The following is a 14,370-nucleotide window of genomic DNA, read 5'->3' on the forward strand; positions in this document are numbered from 1 at the left end:
GAGTCTCATCTCCCAGCAGGGACTCTGAAGGGTTTGGGGTTTCCATGTGGACAGCCAACCCTGCCCCCGTCTGAGTGGGAATGTGGAAATACCTCACAGAGGTTCAATGTGTGGAAAGTAAGACACAGAAGAAGCAGACCAGGCCTCGGGAATTGGGATGATCCCAAATGTCCCCTCTACATATTCTGAACGTCACACAAATATGGAAGGGTGGGGACACACAGGAGCCGGTTCAATCAGGCAGGTGTCATTTGCTAAGCTGACCTCTTTCCCAGTGGCACAATTAACCGTCAACTAAACAGAATCTAGAGCCGCCCAGGAGGCAAGCGTGTGGGCAAGCCTGTGACCAGACTAGGGTAATGATGTGGGCGGCACCATTCCAGTGTGCTGGGGTCCTGGGCTAAATGAAAAGAGAGAGAACTGAGAGTGTTGGCGATTCTGTTTCTTGACTGTGTCTGTCATGTGACAGGCTGCCTGGGTGCCATTCTCCATCAGCATGGACTGGAGCCTCAAACTGTGAGCCAAGGCACAGCTTTCCTGCTTCAAGTCGCCTCTCTCACAGCAATGAGATAGGTAACAGCAAGTGCCTGAGAGAGAGTCACCAGAACCTATGAAACCGCACACCAAAGGGACGGAAACTACATGTGTATTCTGTTCCTCCCTCTGTGGCTCATGGGCACTAGCTCACATTGGTCATCTTGGTCCCATCTTCTTGGCACACACACACACACACACACACACACACACACAGTACACAGTGCTGGAGATGAGACCCAGAGTCTCAGGTAACCAAGCACATGCCCTGTCATTGAGCTACAGCCATGACTCTCATGTACACAGTTCTTATGATCTGGTCAACTTTACTGCGGACGTTGTCCATATGGCTTCACACGTGTGTCTAGAAACAGGCTGGTTGATCTTGGTGTGGCATTCGATCATGATGAGTCGTTTCTATTCCATATGGTCCCCTATCCTCCAGGAGACTGGGCACGATGTCACACACTCCATTTCACTTGGTGTTCTCAGATCCATGATGTGGAAAGCAGGGCTGGAGAGATTCCCCAGTGGTTAAGAGTGCTTGCTGAGGAACTAAGTGTTTTACAACTGCCTGTAACTCCAGCTCCAGGGGACTTAACATTCTCTCTGGTGCACACACATGCACACACACACACTTTAAAGAAAAATCAGCTCCACAAAGCAGAAAGAGAAGGCAGTCTCAGGGTGGAAGCCATCATCGAATTTCCATTTGTAACACTTTTACTGTTGACCATGGCAAGTTACAAGGTCAAGACTCAGGAGATGACCCGTAGACTCTACTGTTGGGTACACAAAGCTACAATGTTATATAAGCTCTTGTTTTTATAACACCTTTACCCAAACTATTATATAAGAGCCCTGTATTATGCTTGGTGCCCGACAGGTAACAGAAGATGTTCATTGCAAGAATTCAGAAGTAAAAAAACGACTCCAATGATGTCTCTGTCTGCTGCCCCTGGCCCATAGGCATGACCCTATGTTTTTCTTGTTCACTGCTGGATTTCTGAGTTGGGCTAAGACTTAGTGGTTTAGAAAGTTCAACACACTTATCTGTAACATAGATGGTGACATTTTATCTGAGCATTGTGACTGGCCCTGGCCCCCTCCATCTTGATGCTGCCTTGAGCACAGTGTTCCCCATCATGGTCAGGAAAAGGAAATAACCAAAGCCTCAGCGGGCAGAGACTACCTTCTGCCAAAAGCTGGCTATTGCTGCCGCCTAGTGGTTGCTTTTTGCATAGCTCCACTCAAGGCAGGAAATTAGCAGATAAATGACAAAAACAAGATGGCGGTTTCCACAGGTGAGGTCTCCACAGTGTGGAAAACTAGAGAACGACCAACATTTCTTTTGTTTTTAATGACCATCTATCTACACCTTGTATGCGGTGTAGATGGCCCCCATCTCCTTTGCGCGCGCGCGCACACACACACGGTACTGGGGATATGCTACACCTGTTTTTTGTTTTGTTTTGTTTTTTCCTGTCTTGGACCAGAGAAAAGGCAAAGTGAAAAAATTCATAGACAACATAAGTCACCGTGGGCGAGGAGAGGCTCTGTCACTGAATAAACATGGTGGAGTTGGACAGGGCGGGAGAGTTCCCGGACTTGATCAGCTCATCCAGGGCCTGGTAGGTCCCCACCACAAAGCCCATGAAGCCCAGGATGCTGATGAGGGCATCCTTGGTGACGGTCAGGGGGCTAATGCCCTCTCCATAGTAGGTGACCACCTCCAGCAGGGGCGGGATGATGAGGGCCAGGGCGCTGCTGCTCACAGAGCCCACCAGGGAGAGGACCAGGTCCAGGCGTGGGATGAGGATGGCCAGCATGCCTGTGGGAGATGAAGGGAGACAGATGGAGAGTCCTAGGTTTACTTTAAAGGCTGTTATTGAAGTCGTCTTTAAGAGAAACCAAACCTCCCTCAGAAATTCAGCTTTGCACATAAAAATTGAGGGCTGCGGATGTAGCTCAGTTGGTAGAATGCCTGCCCAGAATGTGTGAAGCCCTGATTCTATCCCCGGCACCATGAAAACTGGGCACAGCAACATACACCTATAACCCCAGCGACTTGGAGGTGCAGCCTGGAGCATCCAGAGCTCAAGGATTTTTTTGGCTGCATAGTCTAGTTTGAGGCTAACCTGCGATATGTGAGACTGTATAAAAAGGAAATAAATAAACGTAGAGAAAGAAAGGAAGAAAGAAAGAAAAAAGGAAGGAAGGAAAGAAAGAAGGAAGGAAAGGAAGGAAGGAAGAAAGAAAGAAAGAAAGAAAGAAAGAAAGAAAGAAAGAAAGAAAGAGGGGAGGAGGGAGGAAAAGAGAGAGACAGAGACAGAGACAGAGAGAAGGCAGGGCATAGTAAAAGAAGAGGGCTGACTCCTGCAAGTTGTCTTCTGACCTATACACATGTGTCAACATGTACATATGAATAACAAACAAACAAATGTAAAAAAATAAATAAAAAAGAAAGAAAAGAGAAAGCGAAGTGTTCCCAGGGCGCCAGTCCTCTCCAGGAGGGCTCACTCGTGGTTGGTGTTGCCCATTCCTGTTGTTCAGCTCTGCCCTGACAGGGCAAGGCAATGCAGAGGTTCCTTCATCTTCTATTTTTGCGGAGGCCATTTTGGGTTTAACTAGACTTTGATCTCTTTGATGGAGAATTCCACGAAAAGTCACTCAATTCTATTCTGGGAACCTGAGGCCAGGATGTCTCGGTTTATTTATCTTAGTTTCTGTTAAATTGCCTGTTTGTGCAAACCCCAGCCTCAACCTCCTTGTCCCGCTTCAGCTGCTGTGTAAGACACCAGGATGTAGATTTTGCCTATAAGCCACTTGCTCTAAATGTTTGAGGCTACACTTGAGTCCCCAAATACCTGAGTATAGTCCCAGCCTGCTGGAATAAAGACTTTCACCTGGCTATAAATGGTGGTCATCTTTGGAGGGTTCCTCACAACAGTTTGTGTTCCTATTGTGTTGTTGGCGGGGTTCTCTAACCCCTTAGGTTCAGTACTTGGGGTTCTGGAGATGGAGAGACTAAGACAACCCAGTGTTCATTTGTGAGCTACAGCTAGGAGATCCAAAGGGGTAGCTCTCTATAACCAGGGAATGAAGGAACCAGATTTGCCCCATATGGGGTCTCAGCAAAACCCACCAACCCCCAAGCCCAAAGGGAGTGGGAGTTTCAGATGGTCCCTTAATTCCAACGACAACGGCTGGCTTCCTTGTAGCTGACCTTGCTGATGGGGATTAGAGAGGCTGTGTTTCCAGAATGCCCTATTTAGTCAGCAAAACCGGTTTGGATCATGTTTTTTGCTTAACCACTGTTTAGATATCAATAGCTTTGAATGATCTTTTGCTATTATTATTTCACGCATATATGCATGTTCTGAACGCTCTCCACATCAAATGCTTTCTGCCTGTATTTTCATTTTCCAACCTTTGACAATGTCCTGTGGGTATATACTATATGTTGATTGTGTCCCTTCCACTGCCTTCTCTCACCCCCACCCCTGTCCTTCATGTCTAAATAACCGGCAGGATTTAATTAGAGTTGCCTACATAACATTGGTGGGGGTTTCGGGGAAGGGGAGCCTTGTTTATAATGTTGGCCTAAATGTATACAAAATCATGAGGGACAGACAGCACCTGTTGTTTGAGCTTTTTCGCTGGCTCCCCTCCTTCAATGTCAGCCTTGGACGTGAAAGGTGCTGGCTCTGGAATTTGGTGGCTTGGGTTCGAATTCTGGTTATGTTTTTTCATTATCATTATTTTTTTTAAAGTTTAATTACATTTACTTATTGAGCATATGTGTGCGTGCGGAGTATGTGTCTCAGCACATATGTAGAAGTCTGAGGGAAACCTGCCATGTGAGTTCTGGGACTAAACTCAGGTTGTAAGCCTTGGCAGCAAGTGTCCTTCCTAACTGAGCCATCTCATTGGCCCTTGGTTACTACTGCTGCTGCTATTGAGATAGTGCCCCACGTAGCTCAGGCTGGCTTCAAAGTTGCTATGCAACCAAGAGAGTGACCTTGAACTTCTAGTCCTCCCGCCTGTACCTCCTGAGTGCTGGGATCACAAGTGTGCATCACCGTTCTCTACCTCTGAGGTACTGGAGATTGAAGCAAAGGCTTCATGCATGCCAGAAAAATGCTCTACCAACTGAGCGACACCCTCAGCTCCAGTGCTCACTGGTCAATTATTTGGCAGTGTCCTGCTTCCTTAGCATTCTCACAAGGGCTGAATAAAATGCCAAGAAATACAGCCTAGGACGAGTTTACCGCAGTGCCCCACAGTTTCTCTATCATGTGATTGTTATTTATTACACTGGGTATCAGTGAATCTGTCCTTAGACTGGGCATCTGCATACCTTTCTAATCAGGGAACGTGCAAGAATGGTCTAAATAGAGGTTGGGAGATTGGCTCAGTTAGCCAAGTGTCCTGGCAAGCACAAGGACCTGAGTTTGATTTCTAGAACTTAAAAAAGAATGAGGCATGGTGGGGTACACTTGTAACCCCAGCATTGGGGAGGCAGAGTCAGGAGGCTGATCTCTGGAGGTAGCCTCGCCTAACTGCTGAGTTCTCGGCTAATGAGAGACCATATTAAAAAGAAAAAAGGTGATGGTGCCTGAAGAATGTCACCTAAGTTGTTCTCTGGTTTCTACATGGATGCACATCTCTGAGTGAATACACCAGATACAGATACAGACACAGACACAGACAGACAGATAGACAGACAGACAGACAGACACACACACACAGAGAGAGTCTCTGTCTCTGACTGTGTCTGCCTGCCTGCCTGCCTGTCTGTCTGTCTGTCTGTCTCTTCCCCAGAAATGGTCCAGAGACTCCCGGCCTCTGTTCTACTCACATGTGAGGCAGACCAGGGCAAGCCGGATAGACAGGTCCACGGGCAGTGCCCAGCGTTTTGACACCTGAGAGACAGCAAGGGGGATGATGATTTCCGCAGGGACGTAGAACTGCAGGGCATAGGTACACAGGATACCGACGACATACAGGAGCTTGACTGATTGGTACAGCCTGCAAGACACACAGCCATGTTCTCCATGGCCCAACACTTCCACGCCTGACCTCCTGGGGGCAGCAGACTCTGATGTTGGGACAATCCCTTGGGTCTTTGTTTCCTTATCTGAAAATGAAGGTGTGGTGCCTTCTCTGAGTGCAGAGGCATCTCACCAGTGTAGAGGGAAGAGAAGCATCAGGGATTCAGGCTCTGGTGCTTTTCAGGGCAGGCCTGAGGACAGACGTGGAGACTACGTACTTCTCCCAGAAACCCTTGGCTGGTAAGGGGCCAGGGTCCTAAGTGGAGGGTCTAAAGTCCTGTGTGACTAGAGTTCATAGGAATTGTTCGTGTCCCCTAAATCCTAAGTACATCAGGAGCCCTCAACACATGTCCCATCTAGTTGAGAGGACTGCGGAATCTCTGATAATGGAGAGGGAAAGACATTATCAGTGGGATTGTGTGAGGGGATGAAAGAAGAAACAGGGTCGTGAGTGGGCTTGAAGCTGAGGCCCAGATAAAGGGTGAGGTTTCAAGGGAGCTGAACTTGTGTGTGTATATGTACATGCTTGTGTGTATGTGAATGCCTGTGCGTGCATGTGTGTTGCATGCATGTGTGCATGTGCATGCATGTGAGTGTCTATGCATGCTATGCATGTATATGTGCATGTGTGCATATGCATTGCACGTGTGTGCACATGTGTATGCATGTGTATGTGCATGTACATGTGTGTTGCATGCATGCATATATGTGTATGTTGTATGTGAGCATGTTTATGTGTATTCCACATGCATGTAGAGGCCAGAGGTTGATATCAGTGTCTCCTTCAGTTACTCTGCACTTTTTTTTTTGAGACAAGGTCTCTCACTGAACCTGGAACTCACTAATTCAGACTGACCGGCTAGGCAGTGAACCTCAGGGGTACTCCTGTCTCTACCTTCCCACTGTTAGCATTACAGGCACATGCCTGGCTTTCTGTGGGGGTGTTGAGATCAGACTAAAAGTACTCACACGTGTGTGTCAACTTCTCTTACCCACTGAACCATCTCAAAGCTCTGTTTGATGTTTTCAATGCTAGATCCCCTGGTTTGGGGGACCCCAGCAGCAGCAGAGCCTGGGAATGGGAACCAAAGGGTTCAACCCACAGATAGAAGCCCTTTGTCCTCGTCTAGAACTCCCGTGCTCTCCCCTAGGTGACCAAGGATTCTTGTTTCTGTCCTTTCCTCTTAGTTATGCCCCCTTTGCACTGAGATACCCGACTCAGCCTGGAAGCAGCTCTTGACGGGATCTCTGTAGTCCAAGGGACCAATGGTGGCTCCATCTCTCCCAGAGGGAATGTCTCTATGCCTGGTTTCCTTGCTCCAACAGGGAAAGGAAGAGAGCTACACAGTTCTATACATCTCTCAATCCCTACCACCCAAGAGCCATGAAGGTACCAGCAGTTGGGCAGGTTAAGAGTGATGCTGGCTTTGATGTCATCTCCAAACCGCAGGTAGCCCAGAGCCCCGATAGCAATGTACAGGGTGGTGATGATGGACATCCCCAAAGACAGAATGGTTGGGAAGCCGCGGGCATCCTTCATCTTGTTTTCCAGAGGCAGGACCTGCAGGAGCATCCCACTGTAAGGAAGAGGATAACAACAGCAACAACAATAACAGTAACAACCAGGAGCATAAAGAAGAGAAAGCCTTGCTGCCTCTGGAATGTGCCCAAATGAATCAAAAGAAGGGACCTTAAAAGACATTTGTACGTTCTTGTTCATGTCACCATCATTCATGATCAAGAGGTGGGAGGCAGACAAACATCATAAAATGGGTAAACAAAATGTGGTACATACCTGAAATGGAATATTATACAGCCTTTAAAAAGAAGGAAATTCTGGGGCTGGAGAGGTAGCTCAGCAGTTAAGAGCCCTGATGGTTGTTCTTGTAGAAGACTCTGATTCAGTTCCCACCACCCACACCAGGCAGCTCACAACTACCTGTAACTCCAGCTCCAGGTGACTCAGCACGCTCCTCTGACCTCTTCAGGCACCAGACACACAGGCAAAAGACAGAGCATAAAAATAAATACATCTGTTTTAAGGAGAGTCTGACACACATTGCAGTGCCTGTTGAGGCCAGAAGAGGGCGGTAGATCTCCTGGAGCTTGAGTTACAACTTGATAACCCTGGTTCTCCATAAGAGCAGCCAGCGCTCCTAACTGCAGAGCCATCTTTGTGCTTTGGACACACTAGTCATTTGAACAGAGGGAGGATACATCTCACTGTGACTTGGATTTGTGTTTCCCCAATGGGTAATGAGAAGGTGCATATTTTTCATGTATTTGTTGGCCATTTGTAGTTCTTCTCGAAGTCTCCATTGGGGTCATTCACCTATTTGACAGCTGGATTACTTTGCTGTTGTCTGCAGGGTTCCTTATACACCCTGGTGTCAGCCCTGTCAGGTGATCATGTGGCTCCTGTCCTGAAGGCCACCTCTCCCACGTTTTTCCTTCGCTGTCCAGATGCTCTTTAGTTAGATGCAACCCCATTTGTCGGTTTACTTCTGTCCTGTGTGTCTTTGGAGTTCTATCCAGGGAATCATTTCCTGGACTCCCACTGTGTTTGACTTATTCCACCCCCCCCAATATTCCCTTCTAGAAGTTTTAGAGTTTTGAGTCTTCCATTAATGTCTCTGATCCACTTGAGTTGATTTTTTAGAAAGATTCTTAAAATTACATTTATTTATATGTGTGTGTGTGTGTGTGTGTGTGTGTGTGTGTGTGTGTGCAGAGGTCAAAGGACAGACTAGTGTGGGTTGGTTTTCTCCTCCTGCCATGTGAGTCTCAGGGGATTGAATTTAGGTCAGCAGGCTTGGAAGCAAGCACCTTTGCTGGGCCTTGGGTTGATTTTTATGCAATGTGAAGTCCCTCCTTGTTCCCCCAACCCGGGATAAACGTTATAATGTTGAGTGTCAGGATGCTTTTCTTCCTGTCTCTATGAGTTTAAACTCAAGGGAGGTCCCAATTCTGGAATGACTCAGTGGTTGATGGAAAACAATTCTTTTTTTTTTTAGCGGGGGACGTGAAGAGGAACCCTTGAAGGACAGATAGTGTTGCAGGAACCCCACTTTCCTGTTTCTCTGTCTCTGCCAGGCCACATCCCCAAAGGCAGGTCCCAGCCACAGAGCCACAGTCTGGTGTACTAGTGACACAGAGATTTTACCCACATCTGAAGTAGCTGAGAACCAACTGGGAAAGGGAACTCTGGGGAACCCCAAGGGTGAGTGGGATTAGCCGGGCGTGGTGGCGCACGCCTTTAATCCCAGCACTGGGAAGGCAGAGGCAGGTGGATTTCTGAGTTCGAGGCCAGCCTGGTCTACAGAGTGAGTTCCAGGACAGCCAGGGCTATACAGAGAAACCCTGTCTCGAAAAACCAAAAAAAAAAAAAAAGAGTGAGTGGGATTCAGGATTGACTTCACAACTTATGGTGCCTTGTGCAAAGTCAGGATGTAGTGCCCTTGGGCAAAAATTAAGAATTCTGAGATGGCGTGGGTAGAATGTGGGGGGTGTGATGCTTTTAAAGATTGGCCCTGTGAGGGTGAACAGGTTGTGCACCCACCAAGCCTGGCCTGGGGAAAAATAGCTGGTGCTTATTTTGTCCCCCTGCCCTATTATGTGGTGTGTGTGTGTGTGTGTGTGTGTGTGTGTGTGTATGTTTAAGCCATTGAGAAACACATGGAAGTCACAAGAAGCATAGGAAGACAGAAGCCAGGCTTTCTGCTCAGAGGATAATCAAGAGGAGACTGGCTAGAAGCTGTTGAACTCAGATAAAGAAGTAATAATAAAAGATTTGCACAGACTGGGCATGGTGGCACACACCCAGCTTGGGGAGGTAGAGGCAAGAGGATTGCCATCACTACAAGACCAGTCAGGAAAACTGCAAAAACCATGCCACCCCCCCACCCTCAAGATCTGAATACCTCCACCAAAGAAGACATGCAAATGCCAACTAAACATCGTAAAGAAAGGCCAGCTCGGTGGCTCAGCGGGGCAAGCACTTGCCCACGCAAGCTGGATGTGGTGACATACATTTGTAATCCTGGCACTACTAAGGTAAGGTGGGAGACAGAATCAGGAGAATTGACATGGGGCAGCTAGCCTGAGGGCCTAAGAGCAGTCAAAACAGCCAAAGAGACTACCTCAAGAAGGTGAAGGAGAGAACTGGCTCCTGACCTCGGCAGGCACACTTTTGCTCTCCCACACACGCTACTAATAATTAATAAAAAAAAAAACAATTAAAGATGCATAAAAGTATACGTGGTACTCATAACCAATTATCACTAGCTGTAAAATGCAAATTAAAACATAATCAAATACCACTAAACACCTATCAGAATGGTTAGATTAAAAATATCTTGGGGCAGGGCTGGTGAGATGGCTCAGAGGTTAAGAGCACTGACTGCTCTTCCAAAGGTCCTGAATTCAAATCCCAGCAACCACATGGTGGCTCACAACCATCCATTACAAAAATCTGATGCCCTCTTCTGGAGTGTCTGAAGACAGCTACAGTGCACTCACATATAATAAACAAACAAACAAACAAACAAATCTTCAAAAAATATCTTGGGGCTGGGGCACGGTTCAATTACGCATGCTTAGCCTATATGAGGTCCTAGGTCCAATTCCCTGCATGTTCTGAACTGACAATTCAAACAAGCACTAACCCAGATACAGAAGGGAGGGAATGCTTACACGTTCTGGTCTTGTGAAAAGTGCCAGTCAAGGCTGGGAGTGGAGTTCAGTGGTAGGATCATTTGCCTAAAGGGCTGGACTCTGGTTTCAGTCCCCCAGCACTCAGAGCAATGACAAACAATATCCAGACAGAATGACTGTCATTCTGAAAACCATTGGATAGTTCCTTATAAACACCTATAAATATGAGGCCCAGAAGCCTCTTCCTAGGGAAAAAAGTTAAATCCACAGAGATCTGTATACAAGTGCTTAGAGTAAGTAGCTGTTAAAGACTAGAGACAATTCAGGGACTCTTCAGTGGGTGAGCTGATGGGGGGGGGGCCTGAGTGGCTGTTCTGCAGCGAGCTGAGCTTGGGATGCAGGATTAGAGTGATGTCATTGGGCTGAGAAGATGCTCATCTTGATGATATTGTTGTGTGTTCTTCACTTCAATATCAGAGGAAAGAAATTGCCTCTTTTTTTTTTCTTTTCTTTTCTTTTTTTGAGACAGGGTCTCAGGTAGTTCAGACTAGCTGTGACTATGCTGTGGAGCTGAGGGTGACCTTGAACTCCTGATTCTCCCACTTCCCCCTCCTGAGGGCTGGGATTACAGGCTTGCTTCATCAAATCAGTTAATGGGGTGCTGAGGATGGAACTTAGGTCTTTGTATATGCTGGGTGAGCACTCTACCAACTGAGCTATATCCCCAGCTCATAATTCATTGTAAATGCACAGCTCTTTTCCATTTAAAACACCCGTATCTTGCCAGGCAGTGGTAACATACACCTTTAGTTCCAGTAGTTGGGAGACAGAGGCAGGGGCAGGCAGATCTCTGGGCTGGAGGCTAGCCTGGTGAATATAGAGAGTTCCAGGATAGCCAGGATTACACAGAGAAACTCTGTTTCAAAAAAACAACCCCTACCCCCAAACAAGCAAACCACCACTACAATAAAACCAAAACCAAACAAACAACCCCTTCCAGACCCTCACCTATATTGTTTATGAAGTCTTTTCACTGAATTATGTACAACCACTAGTCTTGATTTTACAAAGGTTAGGAACCTCATATTGCTAGGAAGATAAACATGAAAGAGACACATTTGAGACAAAATAGCCTCTCGATTGCCTCTCTGTTGTAACCTACTCTTTGTTTGCTGGAGACAAGTCATCCAAGTGAGAGCAGAGGTTGCTTTTATCCCATGTGTAATTCCCACAGACCTGAGCCAATGGCCAAGAGCACACAGAAAGTCTGAGCTCATAGCTCTTTCCCAGAGGCCGGTTCACAGGCCCCAGGAAAGGCCACCTTCATTCAAACCTTACCACACCGATGCTTTCAAATGAAAAAATGGCTGTTCCAAAGAAGAGCGGGTAGGTCTTCCAGCTTGCTACCAGTGGCAACTGGCTGGCATCTGGAATTTCCTACAGGGGAGAAAAATACGTGATTGTCACTCTGTGGGCATGCTCGAGCTCCTCCGAGCAGGAGGGACTCTGGGAGGAGAGCTGGATTTGAGAAAATGGAATGCCAAAAAGTTCAGCAAGCCTTTTAGAATGAGGTAAAACTGATAAATATTGACTTTAACAGTGCACAGTACCAAAGAGCCAGAGGGCAGGAACATGCAGGCATTGTCAAAGCACCGAAGGTCAGTTTCTCATAAAGGGAGCAGGTTTACCAGAAGTCTCTAAAAGAACACTATCTATAGCATATATACACAGTGGTGGCACAGGCTTGTGCCACCTAGCAGCACCCAAGAACATTATGAATGAATAGTGGGCATGAGTGTTAGAAGTCCTTGTGCGTGCGTGCGTGTGTGTTTGTGTGTGTGTGTGCACGCGCATGCGTGTGTACAGGTGTAAGTGTACATATCTGGGTGCATGTGGAGGCCAGATGTCAATTTAAGTGTCTTTAATTATCCCTCTCTGCTTTATTTTTTGTTAGCGTCTCTCACTAAACCGGATCCTATCAACTTGACTAGACTGACAGGAATCACCCTATCTCTGCTCTGCTCACTCTAATTCCCCCACCCCAGTGCTGGAATTATAAGCATGTGCCACAGCACAGGTACTGGCAAACGGTTTACTAATGGAGTTGCCTCCCCAACTCCACAGACAGAGCCTTTTTAAGAGCTGAATTTGGTATTAAAAAGTGTCATTTGGAGACATAGCAGGAAGGAGATAGCTCAAAAGAGGAGACAGTACAAAGAGGGGAGGTTACAGCAAGATGGGGAGATGGGTCCTAGGCTCAAGGGTGAGGAACAAACCCACCCATTTAGGACTTGGCCCCTGCTGTCTATTATTGATACAAGGGTCCTGTGTCCTGGGGAGTCAGTGGGTGGTGTGTGCCCACCTGGATGATGTACTGGGCAATGATGACCAGGCTGACCAGCATGCTGATGTTGGCCAGCAGGGAGAAGATGGTGAGGACACGCAGGTTCCTGACGAACACCAGAAGCCCCAGAACGGGCAGGAAGGAGAGCATGTAGAGTCGAGAGTCCATGGTGGGCGTCAGAACTACCGTCTCGTTCTTGTGGCAGCTGATGGTTGTGCTGTTAACAGCTTCTACTACCTGAGGAAGGAATGGGAAAAGATGAGGTGGAAAAAAACATCCGGGCGCATGGTGGATCTAGGGCTTTCCCCAGAACCAGACTCTCTTACAAAGAGTCGGGGGAGCTCGAGCAAGTACAGGGTACTTGAGAACTTCTTTTTGGTTTTAATTTTTAAAGACATTTAAATTATATATGCACACACACAAACATGTATGTGTGTGTGTGTGTGTGCATATGTGCTCACATGACCCACATGAGGCAGTCAGAAGAAAACTTAGAGGAGTTGGTTCTCTTCTTCCACTGTGTGGGCCCTGGGGCTGGAACTCAGGTCATCGGGCTTGGCTGTCAGTGCCATCTCTCCAGCCCATGAAATGCCTTATTCTAAATGCTCTTCACCAGACTTCCTCAAAGGAGGCTACCAATGCAGTGAATTCAGCGATGTATAACTGCATTTATAGTGGGGTCTGCTGCCTTGGCTCCCGGCATCCATTCTTCTGGATTGATTATTCGTAGTGAATTCTTTTTTTTTTTTTTTTTTTTTTGTTGCTAAATGCAGCTTTGGGGAAACTGAAGATTACAGAGCTGGAGGGCTGGCCTGTGAGTCAGGCTCTGCGATCAGAAAGACAGGCCAAGTGACACAAAGACCAACTAAAACTGGTGAAAGTGACCCTGACAGTGAGGTCCCAAGGGGTGACTCACTCACTCTACTGTTTACACACAGACGTACACACACAGACACACACAAATACACAGACACACACAGATACACAGACACACACAGATACACAGACACAGACACACACACAGACACACAGACACACACACACACACAGAGACTGCTCTGGCCTTTTCGGACACCACCTTTTAGCTTTCTCTTCCATTTTATAAGTCAGCTTCCATCATTCCAGTACATTTATTTTCCACCCTAAAATTTTCCCAGAGTTCCTTTCTTTCACTTATAACCCCTAAGTTCCATCAGTTATTGCAGTGTAACTGGCCTAGAGAGTTGTTACCTCTTTTTAAAAACAAAAATATTAGATTATTTACATTATCATTTTGTGTGTATGAGTGTTTTGCATGTTTGTGTTCCATGTGTACGTCTGGTGCCTGGTGAGGTCAGAAGTCAGTCCCCAGGGACTGGAATTAACAGACACAGACAGCTATCGAGCTGTCATGTGAGTGGTGGGAATGAAACCTAGGTCCTCTGCAGGAGCATCAAGCGCTCTCAACCAACTAAGCACCTCTCCAGCCCCCGTTATTCTTTCTTTGGCTGAATTAGTACTGGCATTTAGAATGTCAGTGCTCTCTCTCTCTCTCTCTCTCTCTCTCTCTCTCTCTTCCTCTCTTCCTCTCTCTCTCTCTTTCCCCCACCCCTCCCCCTCCCCCTCTCCCTCCCCCCCTCTGTGTATTGGAACACTTACAGAACACTGGACATCCTTGACCCCTACTTAGTGAAAGCTGTTAACGCCCCCAAACATGCTGTAAACAAGACTCCAATGGTGGTAAGTTTTAATTGTCAACTTGATACAATCTAGAATCACCTGGGAAGAATTTTAATGAAGAATTGT

The 14,370-nt window shown here is 47.0% G+C and overlaps 1 protein-coding gene across 4 annotated transcripts in view; it reads right to left on the bottom strand.

Moving 5' to 3' along the window:
• Positions 1-1,217: 1,217 nt before the first annotated feature.
• Positions 1,218-14,370, bottom strand: part of Slc36a2 (solute carrier family 36 (proton/amino acid symporter), member 2) — a 26,632-nt gene continuing 13,479 nt past the window's right edge. For 3 of the 4 annotated variants that reach the window (XM_006533324.4, XM_006533325.4, XM_030246005.1), the window contains 5 exons: positions 12,604-12,822; positions 11,580-11,678; positions 6,983-7,149; positions 5,396-5,565; positions 1,235-2,365 (listed from right to left, as the gene is read on the bottom strand). In XM_006533324.4, coding sequence (XP_006533387.1) covers positions 2,094-2,365; positions 5,396-5,565; positions 6,983-7,149; positions 11,580-11,678; positions 12,604-12,822 — 927 coding nt within the window. In that variant the 3' untranslated portion in view covers positions 1,235-2,093. Of the gene's footprint in view, positions 2,366-5,395; positions 5,566-6,982; positions 7,150-11,579; positions 11,679-12,603; positions 12,823-14,370 lie in introns of all 4 variants that reach the window. The other variant, NM_153170.3, reaches the window with a different exon arrangement.

The sequence above is a fragment of the Mus musculus genome, chromosome 11 (genome assembly GCF_000001635.26).
Source record: "Mus musculus strain C57BL/6J chromosome 11, GRCm38.p6 C57BL/6J".
Taxonomy (NCBI): Eukaryota; Metazoa; Chordata; class Mammalia; order Rodentia; family Muridae; genus Mus; species Mus musculus.